This window comes from Streptopelia decaocto (genome assembly GCF_964273445.1).
Source record: "Streptopelia decaocto genome assembly, chromosome: 2".
Taxonomy (NCBI): Eukaryota; Metazoa; Chordata; class Aves; order Columbiformes; family Columbidae; genus Streptopelia; species Streptopelia decaocto.
The window spans coordinates 6,674,594-6,698,936 of record NC_138655.1 but is presented as its reverse complement, the minus strand read 5'-3'; the positions used below and the strand labels follow the sequence as shown (position 1 = coordinate 6,698,936).

At 37.7% G+C, this 24,343-nt stretch overlaps 1 protein-coding gene across 1 annotated transcript in view; it reads right to left on the bottom strand.

Moving 5' to 3' along the window:
• Positions 1-14,340: 14,340 nt before the first annotated feature.
• Positions 14,341-24,343, bottom strand: part of FAM135B (family with sequence similarity 135 member B) — a gene marked incomplete at both ends in the record, with an annotated part of 144,170 nt that continues 134,167 nt past the window's right edge. The window contains 7 exons of the mRNA XM_082045143.1: positions 14,341-14,546; positions 15,857-15,970; positions 18,495-18,605; positions 19,369-19,520; positions 19,819-19,916; positions 22,512-22,603; positions 23,814-23,980. Of these exons, the coding sequence (XP_081901269.1) occupies positions 14,341-14,546; positions 15,857-15,970; positions 18,495-18,605; positions 19,369-19,520; positions 19,819-19,916; positions 22,512-22,603; positions 23,814-23,980 (940 nt within the window). The remainder of the gene's footprint in view (positions 14,547-15,856; positions 15,971-18,494; positions 18,606-19,368; positions 19,521-19,818; positions 19,917-22,511; positions 22,604-23,813; positions 23,981-24,343) is intronic.

Genomic DNA, 24,343 nt, shown 5'->3' with positions numbered 1-24,343 from the left:
TGTGAGCTCTCAGGAATCCTCCGAGCTGAAGAATAGGTTGCTAATACCACCTCTGTGTACGTATCAGTGTCTAATCAATGACATCTGGAAGGATGGAATGCAGAAAGCCCACAATCTAATTCTTTTCTAGAGTAATTAGGTCTCACTTTCAGCACAGTAATGAACTCAAAGTCCAGCAGACAAGTTTTGGCTTATTTGTTTGCTAATTACAGTCTTAACTGTGTCAATAGGTATTTGGGTCTGCACTAATTCAGCCTCTTTAGCTTTAAATTTGCCTCCTGACTTTTACAGTCAATAGTCCATCATGCACTGTCTTCAGTAATGGGCAGGGAAGAAGGTTGTGTTTGTGTTGGGGGCATAGGCTAGAAGAGAGAAATTGGGATATAACAACGATGGGAAAGGACACAGATTGCAGCTAGAGGTATAATTTACACGTGGGAGAACTGGATCAAAGCCCAGCCATACGCACAAGCAGAATGCACCGTGCTTCCAGCTGTTTCAGAGGCTTTAGACCATACTCACTTTGGGTTATAGAGTAACATTTTACTAGCCTATCTACTTGTTTTTAGCGCTCCAACCATAAAGGAAAAAAAAAAAAACAAAACAAAACCAAACACCCACTGGCCCTAGTCTTGAAAAGAAAAGCTCATGTGACCTGCTCTCTGCTTCACGTCGCTCATGCCCACCATGAAGTTATTTGTGATTCACCCTATGTCTGAAGCCCATACATACCCCTTGCTGTTACACTCCCCTAAGAAGGTATCCCAAGGGTCAAACAGAGCTTTCGTCCCCTTACAGGCATCTGACTCTTGCCTTCTAGAAAATCTAGACCTGTCTCTCAAAGTATTGCTCTCATCTTACTTTGTTGGTCTAGGAAACACTTGTGCCTCTGAAATGTACGCTGAAATCTAAACAGTGTCTGGACTGTACCATAGATCTTTTTGGAAAATACCTACTTCATCTTGGACACTCGTGAAAACAGTTTGTGGTGCTTTTTCACTAGGACTCCCTGGCACAATACTAGAATCTGATGAGGTTACACTTTGCCATATGGTACCACAATTTGACTCACAAGAATAATTTATTTTCAGTATTTCTTTTAAAGAATGGACTGAAAATACTGATTTGGATCAGACATCCTAAAACTGGCATTGGTTTGGCCATCCAGCATAGTTGTGCCAATGAGCCTCTCCTGACATTGACCAGACTATCTGCTTATCTGCTTCTCCTGATTGCTTTGAGGTACATTCTGCCAAATCGCAGATAATATGCCAACTCCTGTAACACTATGAGGATGGACAAATGACTTGTTAGGATTAAGGTGAGGCCAATTAATTTTCTGCCTGTGAGAGGGAAATGTAATTATAATCAGAAATAAAAGGGAAATGCATTTAACCAATGCACTAATTATCCCTTCCCTGATGCTGGTGCCTTTGCCATTTGATATGATTGAGAAGTGAGCCAGAAAAAAATCTGTCTATACAGAAACAGACACAACAATACAACCCTTTGTTGAGCACTAATCAGTTTGCAACATGAAGGCAGCAATCCCCTAAATTTCGCACTCTGTCCCTGCTTCTGTCCAGGCTTCTGCCAGCTTCTGCATCAGTTTTTGCTATATTTTGGACTCTGAAAGACACCTTTCAACACCTCTTTTTCCACAAGAACTGCCTGAAATAACAGAAAGATACACTAGTTAGGGCCAGGAAATTTCTTCTGGGACTGCACTCTGCTTTGCTTTACTTCCTTTCCATTTCCCAACATAGATATCCAATGATGGACCCTGTCATACCACACTATACCAGTGATGGCATTAGCAGTCTAAATATCTCTGGGGTAAAATTAAACAAATAGAGAAGGATATATCCTCGCTAGTAGGTAAGTATAAAGAGATGTTTGTGTTGCTGATGTACAGCTGTGGCTAATTTTAAGTACAGTTGTATTGTTATGGAAATTTGTGGGGTAAGTCCAGAACTTATGGCTATAGGCCCTGTCCATTTGACTGGACAAAAGAAGAAATGTCCTTTCCTTGTTCTGTTAACCAGTATAGCCATTGCCACACCAGCAGGAAGAAAGAGTAAACCCCCTCAGCCCCACCCCACACATACCTATAACCTTCTGAGGACAGTGTGCAGCTGGGTGTAAGGCAGTTCACATTCTGAATAAAAGAGACCAGAGGAATTCAAGTCTACGTATGAAGTGCATTCCTAAAATGAGTTCTTAAACACAGAAAGACCTAGAAAAAAAAGTGTTCAAACATTCACTAATTTGCTACTTTCAAAGTTTTGGTGCTTCAAGGTTTCATACATTTAAGCAATCAAAAAGAGCTTACTGTTAAAGGGCTTTTAGGCCATGATTAGTACATTTAATAATCACTGATTTAGTAAGTCGGAGCTGCTTTACATTCTTCAAACAGGACAGTCTGAATCACCCACAGTCCTTCATATAGCTCATCTATTCTATTGTTTCATTCTTGAGCATATTATGTTCTACTTGTCTTTATCGCTGTCATTATGTTTGCCACTTGCTACACAGACAAAATGAGTTGAGGAACTTCCTGTCCAAGTATCAAGAATCACACAAGGTACAGACAAAAGGAAGCAAAGATTTTATTGACATTTCTTTACACATAACACAAGCTACACAAAATGCCACAATACAGCATATGTAGAAAAATAGTAGAATCATATTGGCACTGATGACTATTCATTATTATTATTATTATAATCATCATCATCTTATTATACAGGTTTCATCATAACCATAATAAATAAGCATTAAAATTTCACAGTGACATTATAAGCTTTACATTCATGATCTTGTTTATACAAGGGACCATGTCACAATTCTTCAGCTTTTTTTTATGGTCATGATTCAAAGTAGTGGATTTAAAAATTAAAAGCCCTTTCCCTTAACTTATAAGGAACTGTCCACATTTATCCATTGACTTGATCCCTTGGAGAGGTCTGTGTTTGTCTAAAAAGACATTACTTTTAAAACACAGTTGACCAACTGGAAAATTGTCCTGAAAAAGAGCTCAGGACATTTGCAATCTTCTTGTGGTCTGACTGTGAGATGCCGTGAATGCTACTGGCTGCCATTCAGCAATATCCTTAGACTGTATAAACTGCTTTATCAGGTTAATCCACTTGGGAATCAGGACCATTATATCAAGAATGCATTTGAGCAGCATTTCTCGGGATCAGACCTTTAGTCAAGACCATTTGAATGCTGCTGAATCAGAACCTACATTTCAAGAAAACTGAGTAGCATCTCTGTTTTCCCTAAAATGTTATGGAATTGATTCAACTTCATTTGTTTCCACTTTGTGAGATCAGTTTTGGTTTTTCAATGTTCCACTTAAATCTTGATAGATGTAGTTAAAGAAAATTGAAGTGTATGGCAGTTGACAAATGTTCGTTAGGGAAAAGGAAATAAATCAGAGAGAAGCAGACAGACCATGTGTTGTAAATCTTGACGTCTTTAAAATAAATAAATAAATAGTACAGATTTTTCAAGCTCACAGCCTCTAATTATTGCCTCTTCTGTCTGATTTGAAATATTATTCGAAAGAAACTTTACTGCTTCAATAAAATGTAATGATGTTTCATTTAAAAGTACAACCTCTAGTGTCACAGGACAGAATCAGTTATACTCATATTCAAACCACAGAAATGGTTATAATTAAAAATGCCATAGACTACTCATCTGCAAAGTTCAGCCTCAGTATTAAGTTACTGTCTCTAAATCCAAATTTTCACAAGGTTGTACTTACTGTCACATGCACCAGTTGTATCATGCATATTGCTTGCCCTGCACAATCAGCCTTAAAGGAAGTACTTGGAGAATAATATATCTCTGATGCATCACTTTGCAGCCTTTGTGCACAAACATGGGCATGTTTACCAAGGCTAGTATTTTGCATCCGTTACACGTAGGTACAAGGGGTTGGTAAGTCCGGGGGACAGCCTCTTGATTTTTTACAAATTTTTATGAAAAAATAGAAGTGAACGGTTTGAAGTTGAAATTAATAATTTGAAATTCAGCCCAATAGTACTTTTCAGTTGTTTGTCTGAAAAAAAATATATTATTTATTTACAAAAAACTTTTAGCTTTGTCTTTTTTAACCAATAACTGTAAAAGGATGCTTAAAGAAAACCACTTGCAGAGCTAATTAATTACAGGAAATAGTAGGTTTTAATTCCGAGGGGTATTTCCTTATTATAGCTCTTTGAAACATAGGATAAGGATCTTCTCAGAACTATGCTCCTGTCTACTGAATTCTATTCCACATATCAGTTGAGGAATGGTGAAGGTCCAATTTTAGGTCTTACCATGGAACTGAGAATTATTCTGGCAGTGTAAGGTGTTCCATTTGAATAGATACTGTACAACTGAGAAGTTACTGTTGATGACATTGTTAACTTTAAAAAGATGGAGCTTGATTTTGAGGGTTACAATCTTAATACACTTTAAAGAAAGTTTCATCAAGGTTTCCAAGACTCTCAAACCAAGACAATGGTTCCAGCTTCAAAACCAGAGTAATTATTCTTGTACATTGCATACAGAGAAAGATATGCCATCAATGAAGACCTGGCTCCCAGATGTGTTTGGTTTGGAATATATAGACCAGAATTTTCTAACTTTAAGTGCCTGAATGTGAATTTGCAGTGTGGAACAAAATGGTAAGAGAGAGGACAGGATTCATCTGTTTCCTTGATTTGCCTAAATTAGACACTCATTACCATAATCTCCCTCTAAACAAGAAAGAAGGACCCCAGCAGGTAAGTCTTCCCCATTAAGGCTTGTACTGTTCATTGAAGGTAATTCTGTATGAAGAGAAAGCTTTATTTCCTGACATCTGAGAGTCTCAGGTGCTGTAGCTAATTGTCTAACCATAAGCAGAAAGATGGAGATTGAAGGTCAGATTTTTTTTTAAAGGTCTTGGGTAAATATTAGGGAATTTATGAAGATGACTGAGGACTTAGTTTAAGACTGTGGTTAAAAAACCCTTCAGTAATGCAGGGATTCATTGCTCAGCCCCAAGAAATCCACCAGTGGGTTAAACTGTTCAGCTTTTAAGAAAACTTAATATTAGAAAAACAATCAAGTAACAAAACACAAACATAAATTTCAATTTATATCTGAAAATTTTGTTTTGGAATACACTGATCTGTGTTTTGATTTTGACCTGATACTTCTCCTAAACATACGATAATATGCTGCAATTATTTATTTTAGTAAAGTGGATAGGGTTTGGGAAAATATTCTTTTTGCTTTCTCTGTCATTACTGACATATTGGTGGGGATATATTTCTGTCACATTATAGAAAGAGAAGGATTTATCCTGCATCTTTGCCTTCTCCCACCTGCAGTCTACTAGAACTATATCTGGCTTCTTGCTCAGGTGGAGAACCTAAGAGGCATGGGACAAAATACGAGTGTTTCTTCTTTCTTGGTAAAACACATAGAATGGAAAATAAACCTAGAAAACACTACAGTGGAGTTTTGGTGTTTCGTTTGTTTTCCAGACATGCAGTCACAAAGAAGTACCGTGGCTTGTCTAGACTGAGCTCCCTCATACTTCATAAGATTAGATGGCAGAAAAAGAAAATCTTATTTCCCAAACTGGGTGCATAGTCAGATATATGCAAGACTAAAATTAACAAGAAGAGTGGCCAGGCTGATAAATTATTGGTCTATATCAGCTTGAAAATGAATGTTTGGTTGAAGAGGATGGATGTAAAGGAAAATTAAAAATGGTGACAAGCTTCCTATCTCAGGAGATAGGGCAGCTCTGTTTGACGTGTTGCATTGACCATGGAAACCATGGAGGTGATAGATAACACACATCAAATTCAAGACTGCTTAGATAAGATTAGTTGACTAATGGTGTGCCAAGGGGTTGACAAATCACTGTACAAAACAATCTCTCTCCTCTGATGACGTGGATGAAGCCAGCAAAGTGCTCTTTCACCAGTGTTCTGGAGGATAACCAAAATAAACTCCCCCCAAAATTAACAGAAACCTATTGGACTGAACAGTCACCACCAGCCTTGAAGTATGGTATGGCATACGTACACTGTGGATGGGAATATACATTTATCACATATGGGACCATAACATACATTACCTAAAGGAAAAGACATTTTCTACATGCATATGCATGTAGGGTACACCACACATATGGTATATATGCCATACATTAGCTACATTTTGCTTTTTCATTTTTACTGAGAGTGATAACACACCCCAAATCAGAACAGTTCCCACAGTCCCTTCTTTAACCTTCCCATGCATGCAGCTGATGTATATAGGGTTTCAGAAATGCCTGGACTTCTTTCTACATTTGGGAAGCATGCAGGTGGTATTATCCTTATAAAAATAGCAAAGAGTAAGTGAACATTTCTCCAGGATTAGGACAGACATATTTCTACTAGCACTTATGCTTTCAGGAAGGAAGGAAAAAACTTCTTAATTCAGTTACTAGCAACAGCCATGAAAATTGAAATATTGGGGGCTTTCAGCACCAGAAGGTGTTGCATTAATTAGAATAACACCATTTATGGGAAGTAAAGAATAAGCAAGGCCATCACGGTACTCAAACCACCCACTCTAAAATAAAATAAAAGGAGTGTTTTGAGACTGGACTTTTATGTGGAAGAGGTTTGTTTTTTTTTTTTGTTCCTTTGGATAAGCTCTTTGTAGCTGATAGCTTTCAAAGACTGAAAGGCATGCTGGATTGCTATAAATTTAGTCCTCTTCACTGTGTCACAGTCTCAAATGTTCAGAGGCAGAAGCTTCTCGAAGATGTGCAGCTCCATTCATACAGCCGATGTACTACTGGTATATATATGTATGTGTGCAAATCGGTTTCAGACAGATGTGGTTAGTTTGCTACACAGATAATAGGATCTTCCAGCACTTTGAGTGAAAGTGGAGAGTTGAATTTTCGAAAGCAGAGAAATCAAGTTTCAAGGTTGTAATAGAAGCTAATTTAGTCTGACCTTTTGCATAAGAAGAGTTTCTACATATTTATTCTTTTTGCTTTTATCCTATGCAGGGAAGATCTGACTCATCTGCATTTCAATCAGTGTAGACACTGATTAAACTGTTTTCATAAGCCTTTCTATTTAGTGCATGGATTTGTTTTAGGGAAGTGCATATGTATCATATAAGTCTTACTAAAACAGAGAAGAAATGGCAGCAGTAACTCTTTCAAACCAGAGACTGTCAGGAAGCAGCATGTCATGGACCTGATGATCACAAGGTAAGTGATCACCCCTGTCTGCCATGCAAGGGTGGAGCAGACTCACATTAGGCTTTCTCACTATCTGCGCCTAAAGCTTACCAATGACTAAGGTCACCTCAAATAAGATGTGCAAAAACAGGAGGGAAACAATTAGCATGGCAGTGTGCATGCCAAGGGTGTGATGGAGGGCCAGATGTATCATGTGCAGAAAAAGGTCCATAAATGATAGTCATATGCCACGGTCAGAGGGATGGAAAACCTCTCCTGTGAGGACAGGCTGAGAGAGTTGGCATTGTTCAGCTTGGGTAAGAGAAGGCTCTGTGGAGACCATATTGTGGCCTTTCAGTACTTAAAAAGAGCCTATAAGAAAGATGAGGACAGAATTTGTTGTGATGGGGCAAGGGGAAATAGTTTTAAACTAGATTCAGGCTAGACATGAGGAAGAATTTTTTGCAATGAAGGTCATAAAACCCTGGCCCAGGTTGCCCAGAGAGGTGGTGGATGCCCCATCCCTGGATACATCCCAGGCCAGGCTGGACGGGGCTCTGAGCAACCTGATCTGAGCAAAGATGTCCCTGCTCATGGCAGGGGTGGGACTAGATCATCTTTGAAGGTGTCTTCCAACCCAAACTATTCTATGAGTCCATGATTCTAAGATCTTCCTCATGGAATAAAAACATGTATAATAACAAGTAACAGAAAGAAATTGTAGTTTGGGAAGTTCAAATTAGATTTTTTAATTTAATTTAATTTTATTTTTTTGCTTCAGTTGGAAAGGTAATCCAGAGTATATGTAGTACATCCATGACCAGGAGTTTTCAAGACTCGGCAAGACAAAGACATGGCTGACCTTACCATGATGGTCATCATATCCTGCTTTTAACAGGATTTAGACTGGGAGACTTCCAGCTGTTCCTTTTGAAGTAAAATATTCACCCTCTGTGATATGTTTGGATAGGTGGATAACAATTTTTATATGAAGGGCTGAGAAAATTGACTGGAATGAATGTGTGAACATGATGTACCACTCCTGGATAAATAGAATGTTAGTGCTGAATATTATTTGTAAATGCATGTTTGCACTGACTTCACAGTGTCTGGAGCAAACACTATCAACTGAATATTCAAGTGGCAAGAACCACTCTGCATGGCTATATGTGGCACTGTTAGAAGTATTGAGACCTTTCAGTTGATTTTGGAATGATCTGGGCCAGGCCTGTAGAACATTTTAAATACAAATAATTATATTTGTATTTTTCTTTAAAAGGGCACAGCTCTCAGTTCTGTCAATTTAAAGAGATGTTAATCACTTACATGATACTTTTTTCTTTAATTTCTAGAGTTCTGTTCTCAGCAACCAGGAATGTCAGAGAGGAAGGGAGGGGAGGCTTGCAGACTATGTATTTTTTTACACCAATCATTAATGGACTGATTTTTACTTCATTGATTTTCTGTGCATACAATTCTGTTATATTACATGAAGTTCTCAAGACTCCGGTGCTATAGCTTGCCAGAAAGCTCTTGCATTAAAGAATAAGAATGGGTAGTCTGAGCTCTGACTCCAGTAGACATGGATCTATACTGATTTATACCTGAAAAAAATAAATTATTAAATATACACTGGAAGTTTTGGAGAGGGGTAAATAAATATTTAAGATTGAGCTAGAAGTTGTCAATTACTTGACAACATTCAACATCAATATTACTAAGCATATGTACTGAAATAGAATAAACCACTCCATAAGAGTTCTCCATGGACATGACTTTTAGCTTCTAAATGACCAGCTGGAGTGAAATATGTTAGGCAGTTCTGATGATAATTTGTAAATGGAAATTTAAGTCCACAATGAAAAACAGAATCATTTAGCTAGGCTGACACATACTGGCAGGCTGGGACTGCTGCAAAGTGCCCCATGACTATTCATTATACAAAAACTTTCATGGGATATTTGCATAAACCTCCACAAGGGTCTAAACCTGTTATTAGAAGTTTTCAGCTTTCTCCTGAATCGCCACTTAACTATTTAAAAAGCAGAGGTAAGAAGGAAGCAGAAAGCACCAGAAGAACCTACAAACTCTAATGAAAGCTTTGGCTTGAATTCCCAGTTTTCACATCATCTTGTGATAGCTTTCCTCTCTCAAGAGTGGCTCTTGTCTGGCAAGGGAACAGTGAAGAGGATGAGGCAGTGAAGTGCTCTGAAGCAAAATAGTGCTCAGCATTCCTGTTAGTAATTTTCAAAGCCCTCTGCTAAGGTTTCAGGCCTTTAGAACACAATCCTTTAAGCAATTTTAACTTCCTCTATTGTCAGTGGACAGACCTGATTTTGGAAACAAATTAACAATTTCATTAAAGAGAAAATCGTCATGCATTGGAGGCTGGGAAAAGACACATTTCCTGCCAAATTTTAAAGGACCCCAATTCATCTCTTCAGTGTTTGCTTTTATTTCAAACTGTATAGTCAAAAATTCCACCTAAGTTTGAAAAATTGAAGAGCTAATAATTAGGGATGTCACCTAATCCATGGATCCTGGGCATCTACATTTTTTCTATCTCTTAGACATCCAAAAAGTGACTCTTACAGTAAGTTCCCTGGTCAGGGAAGAGAGGTAAGTAACCCTGAATCCAAAAAAGCAGAAAACAGAATGAGTCTCAGTAGTACCTACCTCTGTTCATTGACTACATAGAGAAAGCAATGCTTTTATTTTAGTAGAAAAAATTACTTTTGCAACTAATTTTTAAGCACAAAGACAGTGATGAAATTAGACAGGCTGAATTATGTCATTGAAGTAGATACATCTCCAGAGCTTTGTCCAGGTTTTATGCAGGTCAGAAAGCAACTGTTACAAGGAGATTAAAAAGCACCCCTTCAAAAATCCTCAGCCCAACTGCAGAAAGAACTAGCTCTTCTGCCCCTCATCTACTCACAATTAGTCACTATTGTGACTTCTTTCCATCCATATTCAAGAAACAAATCTTCCATTTCAGGAGAGATTAAATTATTTCAAAAGTGAAGCTCAGTGGGCTCTAAGAGTCCCAAAATAGTGGAAAAAAAATCCAATTATTAACAAAGGCATGATATCCACTGAATTGCTATAAATGCAATGTTTTCAAGTGCTTCAATTTTTTTAAAGTACTTAATGCCAATCTTTTTAAATGCTTTGGTCTTCTTGTATATAATTTTTATTTAAAGATTAAATAAAGATTGAAAACAAGTCAAGGCATCTTTGTGTCTTTTCACCATGACCTTCTATGAACTTGTCAATAAACTGATTAATTTTGTTTCTTTCTTCCAGAATTACTGTGCCATTCCAACCTAGATAACGGTCACTGAAAAGGAAATGGCTTCATGGTTCATTTCAAAAAACAATGTACCTTTTAATTCTGTGATTCTGTGAAATTCACCCTTGTTGATGCACCTTTCTGTCCTCCTTCCTTCCTTTCTTCCCCCTGTTTTTGTCCCTGTCTTTCAAATTCCTGAGATCCTCTGTCTTTTCCTATATGTAGGCTGTCAACTTTCCTTCAGAGAACTTACTCACCTGGGCTATACCCCAGACTTCATCTTTAACCCTGGAAAACCTCAACAGCCAAATGCACTTTATTTTTTGAGCTAGGAGATTCTCAGTGCTGGTTGCAAGACTTCTAGATGCTAACAAAACAACCCTATGCTGCTGTTTTTTTTTTTAATTCATATCTTAACAATCTCATAGAGGAGGAGTTTCACTTCACATACAGCTAACATAAAGCTCAGAGCTGACTCTGGACATTGACAAGCTACAAAAATGTCATGGTTGTCCCTTCTCTGTCCAAGTTCTTGAAAAACTGTGTCATCTTCTGTGAATGTGGGAGCTTCACTTAAGAATTTAAGCACTGAGCCATAGATATATCAAGCCAAGAGGAGCCTGTGCAGTTTGAAAGGAAATCCTTGTCATAATACCACTACAGTACTTAAATGTATTCATGTGTGTGTGTGAAAGGATAATACATTAATAGTCTGAAGGTAGAGACAGAAACAAAGATGCTAACAGTGCAGTAATTTTGCTATTTGTTGCTATTTGTTATGAGGGGAATTCCTAAGCTATAGAGGATATTCTGAGAACCTTAAAATGAATGCTCAGCTAGACTGTTACCGTCAATATTACCCACAATATTACAATGTTCTGCCAGCATAAGCAAGAAAAATTCTGTGTTTCATCATTTCACAGGAATGACACCCCCGGATTTTTCTGAGGGTCCACAGAAGCTCTCTGTGATACCCCGCAAGGAGCAAATTATATGAACCTAATACAACTCCATGTACAATCCAGCTCCAATCGTGAAATCAGACTCTGAGCCATGGAAGAATATTTAACGTATAAGAACATAGAAACCTTTAGGTATGTTTATCAGTCAGTGAGAGCACTAGTGGCAGTAGAGAATGTGAACTTGAATATACTGAAATGCCCACCAGTTTCTGCAGGAGTACAAAAGAGACCTTTTCACATTTCCTTTCCCTCACAGTCACGCAAACAGAAGGCTGGGAATGCTGCCTGATGTACAAGGAAAGGTAAGAAATCAACAAACCCAATGTAAGAACATCTACATTGGTATGTTGTCAGGCTTGGTACACTCAGGATTGAAAAAGTTGGTGTGTGAGACCTTGAAAAAAACACACAGACTGTACACATACAGACATACACACGTATTAGGCATATATATATGTGTAAGCTAACTTCTCTCTTAATGTTTTTCAAAACGTTCTGTTGGCAGACTCCTGAACATTTTCTAGAAGAGAAGCGGACCCTCATAGAGCACAATGAAGCTTGCTGATGGTTTTAGATTGCTGTACTTTATTGTTTGTCACATATTTCTTGTAAGTCCTTGTCTGTGGCTCAAAACCGCTGCACTGTATAACAGCTTCACCTGCATGTCCCATTATATTTAAAATTCTGTAAACAGTTTACCAAGGAAGAAGTAAGCTGTGATATGTAAATATAGCTGCCACTAAAATGCTGAGGCCAAAAAGTGATAACGTCTTCCCAAGCAAGAAGTGGGAACCGGAAGTTCTTGATTCCTGACAGAATTAATTTGTTAACTGGGTAAATCCAGATTTTAGCTTTAAACTGTCAATTTATAAAAGGCGGGGGGAGGTAAAATAGTATCTATCTAGTTAATTCAAGTACTTGAGGTAATACTTATTATTTAAGAAGCTTGTCAATATTGAAACATATCATGCAACAGTTTCTATAGCATTTCTGCCCCTTTGCGGGGCAGAATATACTTTCCTGTTTTCAGGCGATTTTAATGCCACCCCTTCGTATGTTTCTTCTTTCTCCTTTCTATTTTAAAAACACACCTACATTAGCAAACCATCCTTGTTCTTTAGCAGCATTTACCAGTTCGCTCACCACTCTTTTGTTGAACTAATTCTGTGTAAGTTTTCCTCTTTTGAAAAATCTAGTTTGACTTTTTGCATGTACAAATATTTATCTGTGATTGTGGGGTGTTTTTTTTGTTGTTTATTTGTTTGGTTTTCCTTTTTTAACTCTCTTATTTCAGAAATCTCTGCTATCTTCATCTGTAGTTACTGGTGAGAGTCTTGACAGCTGAAATCACCTTTGTCATTTTTTTTATACTATTTGTCACAAGATACAGAAGGCTGGTCACTTATGGTTTTTTAAATAAATTACATTTGCATTAAAATTGCCTTCCTTTCGAATAAAAATCATTGTGAAGAATTATTCAGTTTCTCTTTTTTGAAAAAAAAAATGCTGTGACTCTGAAAATTTATCAAAGTGTTATGAAAGTGTATAGAAAGCTGTTGAAATTGATCACTTTAAATCTGATAACTTTTTTGATAAAAATTTAAATGAAAAAAAACCACGAACCACCACCTAAAAAAAGTGAAAAATGCATTCTTTCCCAAACCGTTAAAAACAATTTGGGTATCCTTGTATGAATAAGCTTTAAATGTTTCAATCACCTGTCTTCATATAATAATTAGGTCTGTATGTGGCACTTCAAATGGGCACTAGTAAAGCATTAATCAAGCATTGCAGAGGAACCTAAGACATCTTTATATTTTTTAAGCTTTCAACAATCTTTACCATTCCATGTCTCCAGTCTTTCTTGTTTGGTTGGTTTTTTTTTTGAGTGTGTTTTTTTTTTGTTTTTTAGGGCTAGATTTTGAATTTCTTATCAGAACAATAAATTAAAAAGAAAGTTGCAGATACATGTACTTAGATACAAATGTAAAAGCAAAAATTGTACCTCTAAGGTTATAGCAGGTACAATAATGATCCTCTATAAATGTAAACAGAAGAAAAGTTAATAGATGCCACTTTTATTTTACAAGTAATCCAATAGACTCCTCTCAGTTTGGCAGCTTCTAAATTGAACAAAATTTTTCCCAACATAAAGTTTTTGTTTGTTGTGGTTTGTTTTTTTTTCTTTTTGTGTGTGTGTGTGTGGGTTTTTTTTTTTTAGGACAAATATCAATATTTCTTCATTCTATGTAAATATTTCACTCCTTTCTATTATCTGAACGTATGTATGTTACAAATTATTACCAGTTATGGAACCATCCTAATATTTTCTCTCCACAAATGGAAACATTGAAACTTTCATAAAAGTTTTTCAAACTTCTCAGTTCATCCCAAAGGAAGTTTTAACCTGAGTTCATATATGCTTGTTTTCTCTTGCTTTAACTACCCCAAAAGTGCTTAAAATGTATAGCTTTGTTAATATGTAAATAAGCATTAAATCACGGACAACCAGGTTCCTGGGTTAATATTAAAGAGAAACTGGAATCACATTGGTCCAATCACATTTAGAGGATTAGCCTTCTTATTCTGATTCTGTACTTCAGAAGTGGCTCATGTCTTTATATGGACAAAGAACAGAGAAACTGAAGAGGAATATTTATTTCTTCCAAAAGCACCAATATTTGGAAGCTTGAATGCCTTAAAGCCATAGCACTTTATTCTCTGAAACAGAAATGCAGAGTTTGAAAGTCCCACCTGATCTCATTTCTAACACAACATTCTTCTCTCTGAGGGATCCTTCTCCACTCGATGAAAAGGTTTGCCTCCGTTACCCTGTACTTCAGGCACTATTTGAAGTAGTTGAGTCCTGCCACGAGGAAAAACTTCTCCAGGAAAAGTTCAGAGTCCAGCACGGCAATGTGGGCAGCCCGGCCTATCAACGTGTTGGCCGTGTTTGGCAGAGCGTGGAACACGTTGTGTCTGATCAAAGTGCAGTCCTTTGCCTCAATCAAAGGCTGGAGCAGGTTGTTAATCATTTCTGCATAAACAGGACCTGCAAAAGAGTTTAGAGATCAAACCTACATGCCAAAGCTGCCAGATCCCCTCTTTCCTTCCCGTATTGTTTATTTATAGTCACAATGAGAAGGAAAATGGAAGCAAGGCCAAAATTGCAAGAGATAGCAGTCCATTTCAAAAAGTTGCAAAGTGCTGGGATGCTGTGAACCTAGCTGAAGCACTGGCCATCTTAAGAGGTCTGCTAAAGCTACTAGCATGAAGAGTGGGATACTCCTCAGCATTTAGTCTAATTTCCCGTGTGGCAGAAGGAATTGCTTTTGTTTCTTCAGGGGAAGAGGGCTGGACTCACACTCCCTGTGAATTCAAATGCAAAAAGCATCTGGCAAGACATAGAGGTCCATTCAGGTTTCTCTGGGGAATCTAACGCAGGAAAGACATTATGCAGATAGTTGAGGAGTTTATAGGGCAAAAACAATGGCTCACAAATCTTATGCTCAGAAATGATCTACACTGAATGTAGATCCAGCTCCTGCTAGGTGAAGCATCTCCCTGAGAAACATTCACCAGAAGGGAGAGTCAGAAAATTACCTTTAAATTAATATCCGAGGTAGGACAGAAAGAGCTGTAATTTAGGTGAGATGTGTAAAAATCAACTATGTTGATTATTGAGCCTGGGTGTCTCTTTCTACTTCCAAATATTACCTCAATTTATAGGTAATCACATATGTGAAATGCATATGAAATTACACCAAACATTATTTCTGGAAATGGTATCAAACGGAAGCCGTGAAACATTTTATATAGGAGGGAGACTGCTAATAACAAAGGCAATACTTGGGACAATACACAACCTAATGTCACAGGAGGGCTAGGCTTCTGACAGCACGTATCTTGATGTGCTCTACAGATTTCATTACAAACCAATATTAATTTAGGTCTGTTCCTTAAAGTACGTGGCAATCATCCAAATACTATTAAAAATAAAGGGAAAACCCTCTGACTTTGGATGCGCTGAGAGAGATTTCATTACATGAAACAAAGGTGAGCCAATACTAGTTAATCAGTAAACTACAGAAAATTAGAATTAGAGGGAAGGGGAAGAAATGGAAGAAACCTTTGATTACAACCTGATTTAAATTTGTTTTCTTAAGGCAAAGAGCTTCTTAAATTTATTTTTTTTATTGATTTCAGTAATTTCCTGTGAGAAGAGAACATTTTCTTCCTTATCAAATAAACATTTGCGTTTTCATCATGCTGATGAAGAACCCTTCTAATGCAATGTCCTCAGTTACATAAAAACACAATTCCTCAAAAGCTTTGTAAAAATAGAAAGGATCTCAAACATACCTGTGTGTCTGTCCTTAAGGGCATTTTTGCACATTTCTATTCTTGCTGAATGAAAAGGTACGTATCTGTCTTGGGGTGAGGCCACTAATACAACATTTTTAAAGTACTGAAGACCTGTGGCAAATGTATTAAATACATTTATCACAATGATGCACAGCAATGAAAATACATACAGCATGACTACTCCATGTTCAAACACATTTGAAAATCTACAGTTCAAAACAGATGATAATAATTAAAACATGCAGCACAAGCTTAGAAAGAGTCTTAATAACTTAAACCCATTTCTCCTGCTTCTGCAAACTTTGTTACTTATCAACATTTAAACAGGTTAATTGCAGTCTGAAAAAACCCAAAACAAAACAAAAGAAAACAAACAAACAAACAAAACAAAAAACCAAAAAACAAACAAACAAACAAAAAAACACAAAACCCTTTCTCTGTCAATAAGAAGAGTGTTTCGTTAAAACCTTAATCTTGCAAATATTTATGCCCCAAGACACGGTATGCTATCTCTCATTTTCGTATCAGGACCTACCTGCTTCTTCAGATTTTTCACCTAAGCATAGACAATGTCTTCACTTTAAATTTCTGCTTTCTCCTTTTGCAGGGACAACACCTTCGTTTATAGCCTGTGAAATCTCCAGCCTATCAAGCTAACAAACTATGAAATACTTTGACTCACAGCACATGCTTGGGAATTCTTTGCTTCAGAAGATACAATGTGACTTTCATGTGTAGACCCAATTTTATTTGAACATGATAGTAAAAAAGCAGATATCAAATGTACTGCACAGAAATCAGAGCCAAGGAGTCAAAGGGAATATCCAAATAGGGAAATTCAAATAAAGGCAAGATACAATAACTTCACAGCATTGATTATGTCATGTGAGATTGAGTGCACCCTCAGCAAGTTTGCTGACAACACCAAGCTGTGGTGAGATCAACAGCCTGGAGGCATGTGATGCCATCCAGATGGACCTTGACAGCCTTGAGAGGTGGTCCTGCGCAAATCTCGCAAAGTTCAACAAAGACAAGTGCAAGGTCCTGCGTGTGGCTCGGGGTAAGCCCAAGTACAAATGCAGGCTGGGTGGAGAATGAATTGAGAGGAGCACTAAGGAGGAGGACTCGGGCATGTTGGTTCATGAGAAGCTCAACATGACCCAGCAATGTGCGCTTGCTGCCTAGAAAGCCAACCATACCCTGGTCTGCATCAAAAGAAGCGTGAACTGCAGGTCGAGGGAAGTGATTCTCCCCTTCTATTCCACTCTCATGAGACCCCATCTGGAGTACTGCATTCAGCTCTGGGGCCTCCAAGATAAGAAGGACATGGACCTGTTGAAGCAAGTTCAGAGGAGGGCCATAAAGATTGTCAGAGGGCCTAGGGCACTCTCCTATGAAGGCAGGCTGAAAGAGTTGGAGTTGTTCAGTTTGGAGAAGAGAAGGCTCCAGGAAGACCTTATTGCGGCCTTTCAGTACTTAAAAGCAGCCTACAAGAAAGCTGGAGAGGGACTTTTTACAAATGCAGGTAGTGAAAGGACAAGGGGTAATGGCTTTAAACTGAAAGAGGGTAGATTTAGATTAGATATAAGGAAAAAATTATTCACCATGAAGGTGGTGAGGCACTGGAACAGGCTGCCCAGAGAAGCTGTGGATGCCCGTTCCCTTGAAGTGTTCAAGGCCAGGCTGGATGGGGCTTTGAGCGACATGGTCTAGGGGAAGGTGTCCTTGCCCACAGCAGGGGGATTTGAATTATTAACAGATCATCTTTATGGTCCCTTCCAATGCAAACTATGCTATGATTCCATAATTCTATGATTCTTTGTAGTGTGTTCAAAAAACTATGAAACAGCTGTATGTCTGTCAGACTAAGAATTAAGAAGTTATATTTGTCTTAACATAGCCTTCGTTTCCTATTAGCAGTGTACCAAAGTATGAGAAACAAATTAAATGTCAAGTAGTGACCTTGTTACTACATACTTAACATCAATTTGCTCACACACTATATGAAAAATAACTCTTAAAAGAAAACATTTGCTTCAATGGAAGGACTATATTTGCTTTCTTTTCTCAAAAAAAGCCTGATTTATTTCATTTATTCATGACAGACTAGGGAAGGGGTAAAAAGATCTCAATTTAGACTTCATTTTTCCAATATGAGGCCATACATCTTTCTCTGTAGTACAAAGGTGTCACAATAAACATGAATAAAATTTGCTCTTCATTTCAGAGTCGTATTTCTTTGAGGCTAGAGGTGTTAAACTTAAAAAAAAAAAAAACCAGTAAAAAAAGGAAAAATATTTTTCATATAGTAGCATAAATTAAGCAGTGATAACCTGTCAAGAATGATATTTCTTGCTTGCAGAATATAAACTTAGGTGTATGTTTACTATAGCATGGAGGCCTTATTTGATGCTAACAGTTTGGCAAGTATATTCACGGATAACTGACAACAAAAAAAATGCACAGATAAAATAGATATTAGATTTTAGACAGAGCAGCCTTTCTTGAAAGCAAGAGTGTTTAAAGATCATGAGCAAAATGTATATTTCCTTTACTCCCTGGAGGACGTGGAAATCCAGCACAATCCTTTGGAATAGCCCTTGAGATTTAAACAGCCACATCAAGCCTTACTCACCCGTTTTTTGGCTGAGCTGATAGAGGAAACATTTGCGGAGATCTGCATTGTCCCTGAAGGTCAGTTGTAAAAGTGACCCTGACTTTTTCAACTTCTGCATGAGCCATAAACCTGGAATGAAAATCAGTACATATTTTTATCCTGTATGCTAATTATCAGCAAAGGGGATTAAAGACATTTGCCTAGTGGATAGCGCTGTAACTCAATATGTTTTTTGTTTCCTCTTATGTTGCTATCAACAGGAAGAACAGTCTAAGAGTCTCACTGGATAAAGGTAGTGCTTTTAAACTAAAAGAGGGTAGATTTAGACTACATAGAAGGAAAACAAAATTTCACGATAGGAGTGATGAAACACTGGAAGAGGTGGGTTGCCCAGAGAAGTGGTAGGTACACCATCACTGGAGACATACAAGGTCAGACTGGATGAGGCTCTGAGCAACCTGATCTGGACTCATTGGGTTTGGACTAGATGAGCTCTGAAGGTCCCTTCCAACCTAAATTATTCTGTGATTCTATGGTAGCATAAACATTCAGGAAGGCTTAACTGTGGGACATTCCATTCCCATGTGTCCTCTTCAGCCTTGGAGATGCCTCTCTTTATAGGCAGCATACAGAAGAGTATAAGAATACAGTGAAACCACACTGCTGCACACCTTTGGGTGTTCCAGGGAGCACTGAGCTGGACTTTGTAGTAGATATTGAAAACCCCTCTCATTGCACTTTTTTCTGTGTGGGTTTGAAGTCCTCAGTAAATATTTTCCACAACCTCAGTGTACAAATCATGTTATTACAATTTATTGTACCTCCATGTGTTGCTTTATCATGCACTCTGCCATGGACTGCATCCAGTCATAGCTTTCCCATCAACTCTTACCTGTACTAACCAAAGTACTGTTGTTGTAAAGTGTTCCCAGGTGAGGCCCAGAGAGGGACAGGAAGGTATGCAACTTGTTGAGGTAATAACGAAACCTGGGGCGAGTTAGTACGGATCGAATGATGACATTACCAAGGGAATGCCCAATAAAACTGTTGGGAGAAAAAGAATTACATTAACACAAAAATCATTTGTATTTTATTTAAATTAAACCGAAGGGTGGAATAAATTGCTCTTGAGGGGACTCTACCAGGGATTTCAGTAACATCCTTTAGCTACCATTTCAAATTTTTTCATCCTGATAGACACTCTTCTATCTATAACAATGTAAAAATTCTTCTCACTAATTCAATGGCTTTTGACACAAGGCACTTTTGGAAAAATTAATTTAACTGAATGTTGCTCATGTAACTCAAACTGTTACAGATTATTAACTATCAGAACACTTACCTTATTCGGGATATGGAGAGATTGTACAACTGGATATGCTGAATAATTTCATCCAATAGTCGGTCAGTCATTGTATCAAAATCAGCAAAAGTGTCAGTCTGGTGAAATATGGAATGAGTTGGTGAATTAATATATACTGCACTTCTTTAAGACTGATGTTATATTCAAAGTAAAATGCAAGCAGAAAGATAATAACTAGCGCAAATTTTCTTTTTACATGCTCAAAGCGGGAGGATGTTGTGGTTTTTTTCTCAGTCTCCAGGTCCTCTAAAAATTTAATTTCTTCCTTGAAAACAGAGCCATGAAGTTTCTCTTTCAGTTTCTTAACAAATAGCTGCCAACTAATATTGTAAACTTACTCAAGACAAGTATTTTCTTTCTCAAATAGCATCAACAGTAACAACAATACCATGGTTCAGTGTGGATCACATAGCTCTCATTAAAGCCTATGTGGAAATTCACTGTCTTCAGTGAGCTTGTAGGCAAAGTAAGGCAAAATTTTCTGTCGTAGAGTCTCTTTGACTCTATATTGTGACCTCTGGCTTCCAGAAGACAACCTGAGAATTCAAATTAGCACTAAACTAACCATACACTTTGTAGGGCATGGAAACAGGGTCCTCTAGAAGGCAACTCCTATTTTAAGGGGATTAAATTACCTCCTGTGGTTGCTTCTCTTCCTCTACCAACTGTGTCTCTAACTTTGGCACGTCATGATAGGATAAAGTCAGACCTACAATTTATTAATAGTAGGATTAACCATATGAGGCTGAGTGATTCCAGAATCATAAGTATGATCTTAAAGCAGCCTGACTTGACACTGCTGAGAACTTCAGTGCTCGGCTGCTCTAGATTCCATACTCCGTACATGGAAGAAAAGTTTTAGAATTTAGGATTTGACAGATTACTTTGATAAAATAGTTTAGAGCAGTATACACTGATATGTGGGTTATGCTGATGATAAGGATGTAATCACAAAATTATTTGCCCACCTTAATGAAATGCTCTGTGTTTGTTATTCAACAGTTCTCAGTAAGAGAATGACAGCTAGAGCAAGACAATTTGTTGCTTGCAACAGTACTGCCAGTTGTGATACAATAAAAGAAATAATATATTGTCCAGTCTATCCAGGCAATACAAAAGGACTCTAAATCAAATTCATAACTAATGAGATGCCACAAAAACAATAATCAAATGTTGAAACAGCTATTCAGAAAAAACATATTAGTAATTAATGCTTTTGTGACACAACTCATCTTGCTAATTGCAGCTCTTGCAAAAAAAAAACATGATCATATTCACTTTGCAATATGGACTTAAAATAAATGTTCTCATAAACTACAAACAGCCCACTAACCTTCTGCCTGTTTGTTTTGTCTGCATTGATAATTAATGATTTCCTCCAAGGCTCATTATCCCAAATCTTTCAGGTTGTTTAAAAGAGGAAAAATACCAGCCTGACCATTAATCATACATAAAACACATCAAGTGTCATATTTCACCTGGTTATATCTCCATCCCTCAGTATTATCTCAGCCCGACTGAGCTTGTCAAATGTATAGCAAATTAATGCCTTAAAAAAATTATTTGTATTTCTCTCTATAAGGAAAACTTTAGCTAAATGACTGACTTCTTGGGTCATTTTCAGTGTGTTTCTCAGATCAGGTCAAAAAGGGTGACAGAATGCTTTATGGTATCCAAATAGCCATCAAACCACATGGATTCTATTTTCAGTGACATGGGAAGTTCCTCAGCTTCCCAGAATATAAGATCACTGAAGTTCCCATTATGGGCTTTGGATAGGGTTAAATAGAGATGTTACAAGATGTTTCATTCTCTGAAAACATGAGAAGAAGCTTTAATGCAAGTCTGAAATGGTCTCCTCATTATTTTCATATTGCTTACGTTCACTGTGCAGGTCAGCTGCTGACAGAGATGTGCACTGGAAGGTGGCAAGTTCACAGACAGACATCAACTGCCACTTCAAAATATAAAAGTTGTTGAACAAAGAAGGTTGGAAAGTTTTGACTCAAGTTTATCAGATGCTCATGAATCAGAATAATGTTTCTGACTTGGCACCAGTAATCCTTAACTTGTGCATAAAGTTAGGCCTCCATGTCATAAATATGGGTTCATTGCGGAGCAAAGCACAGAATTCATTTCTGTTTCTCAGCCTAGCCTAGCAATGATTTTTTTCTGGCAGACATTTCTTTATCATTCCAGGAAATAAATCTTGCAAATATTGCAACAGGTGAAACAATGCCTGATGCAGCAAAAGAAGCTGACAACACCTGCTGGATATTCTATATCCTCTGGAGAATTTAACATCACTAAACTTGCTGCTTTCTGGTGGTGCTGTGCTGCCTGGAATACAACAGGCAGAGGCATCAGGCTGCTAAGTTTGCCAACTGACAGGATAAATCAATTTTCTTCTTCTAAGGTCTAGTCATATAAGTGCTAATGTCATTGCCTTTGACTTCTTATGCTACAAATATTTTCTGGTGGATTTAAATACCCTATCAAATCAGACAGGGACAGGACCAGACCTTTGCACCAAATACTGCATTAAATTCCTTGAATTCCCTGCTGCTTTTGGTTCATTCAGCTGGTGAAAGGGCTTTGCTGAAGGCCATGTTTCACCAATGTCAACAGCTTGTAGCAGATTGAAACGAAGAGAGAAATTAGGTCTGTATTACCTGATTTCTTTCAGACATTAGGAAGTCCAGTTTTCCACCAGGGAGTCCCAGTTCTATAAAAGTCTTTACCAGCCGCAGATCTGCACTGTTACCTAGAAATTAATGGTACTTTACAAGATGTAATTCTACAGAAAAAAAACCAAAACCCTAATATAGAGCAAATTCAATGCATCCGTCTTCCTATAAACCTTGAGGTCAGGGAGCTCTTGCTGAGTGCTGCTAAGACAGCTCACCACACCAAAGCATCATACACAAGGTGGGGCTGGACCTCACCTCCTGCTGCTGGGGACTGCAGGAGTGGTGGGAAAGAAAGGGCAAAGACCAGGCCCAGAATAACTCTTCCACTATTTGCTGAACAGCAGAGGTAAGACAAAAAACCAAAAAGCTGAGGTCGGTCCTTCCACCCTCACAGCTGCTGAGGATCCCAGGGGACACTGCAGCCCCGCCAGGGACTTTGGCATGTGTCCTGAGGGATAGGGCTGCACCTTCAGATGTAAAGTAGCCTTTCTTTGTGTATTCGTAATTAGAGATGCTGCTGAAATTATGCTCCTATTATATTGAGATGTTCCCCCTTCCGTACTAGGAAATTCCAAAGTCTTCTGAAATGATTTGTTGGAAAAGGAGGTACCTCCACTTCATGAAAAGGACATTACTTGCCAGATTGAATGGCAAACCGTCCTTGCTCAAGCCAGCATTTGTTTTCCACCTTTCTGAGAATGTCTGAGATTTCAGAGTCTCCACCCCTCATTCTCTGTAGTTTCAAGGTTAATGTCTACACATACCCATTCATACCAATAATTTGTCAAAAGAAGTTTCAAGTTTACATAGCTGTTTCCTGCTTAGAAAGCATGTGTGTAAAAATTCCTGGCCATGCTTCCTCAGCAAGGAATAAAGATTTTTATTTTCTCATTTTCTAAATCTGGCCACCATCCACCCTATAACAGTGCTGGGGGCGGGTTAAATAATGTTTTCATCATGGTGACATACTGCAAAACAACAAGCATGTGTGGAAAGACAAGGAGAATTACTGTAACACATTCCTCTGTACACAGAAGGACATGTACTTCAGTGTAGAATTCTGTTTGAAAAACAAAAATGTTAGGCACCCATTTCTTAAAGCATATATTTAATATTCTCCTAGATTCTTTATTGTAATAGACTGAATAGCATAATAAGGATTAAATACTTAGCTAAGATAAATACTTTCCTTAGATTCTCCATTCTTTCATACTCGCTGAACAACTGCCTTTCTTTTAGATTACACCAAAATGACCTGCAAACAGCAATTCCTTCTGGCCTTACCATCCAATCCATGGACACAGACAACCAGGTGAATTCCATCTTCCAAATTTTCTTCCTCTTCCTCTGGTGGAAAATATGGGATATCAGAAGCTAGTACAGATAAGTCACTGTACAGAAATCCTTCAATCTTCATTTCTTTTTTAAATTTTTCTTTGGCCTGATAAAAACTGGAGAATATATTAATTAATCACAATAGAACTGGGTGTTCAACAGCAAACCTTCAAACTAGAAATGAAGAGGCTGGTATTTGCAAGAAGTTATGTTATCAGCTTTCAGGTAGAGAACTTGATACTATTTCTTACATATTCTGATTGAGAGACAACAGAATGCAGGGAAGAAAATCTGCTTCTGAGTCATTTGTCCACATAGAGGTAATAGCTAAAGCCCATTAGTACCTCAAACCCATCAGAGGAATGAAGAATTTACAAAAAATAATTTTCTGGTGGCAAATAACAGTAAGAGTAAGATACAGAATTAGCAATTTTGCATTTTAACAATTTCATCATCCTTATTGATACTGAAATGCAAAT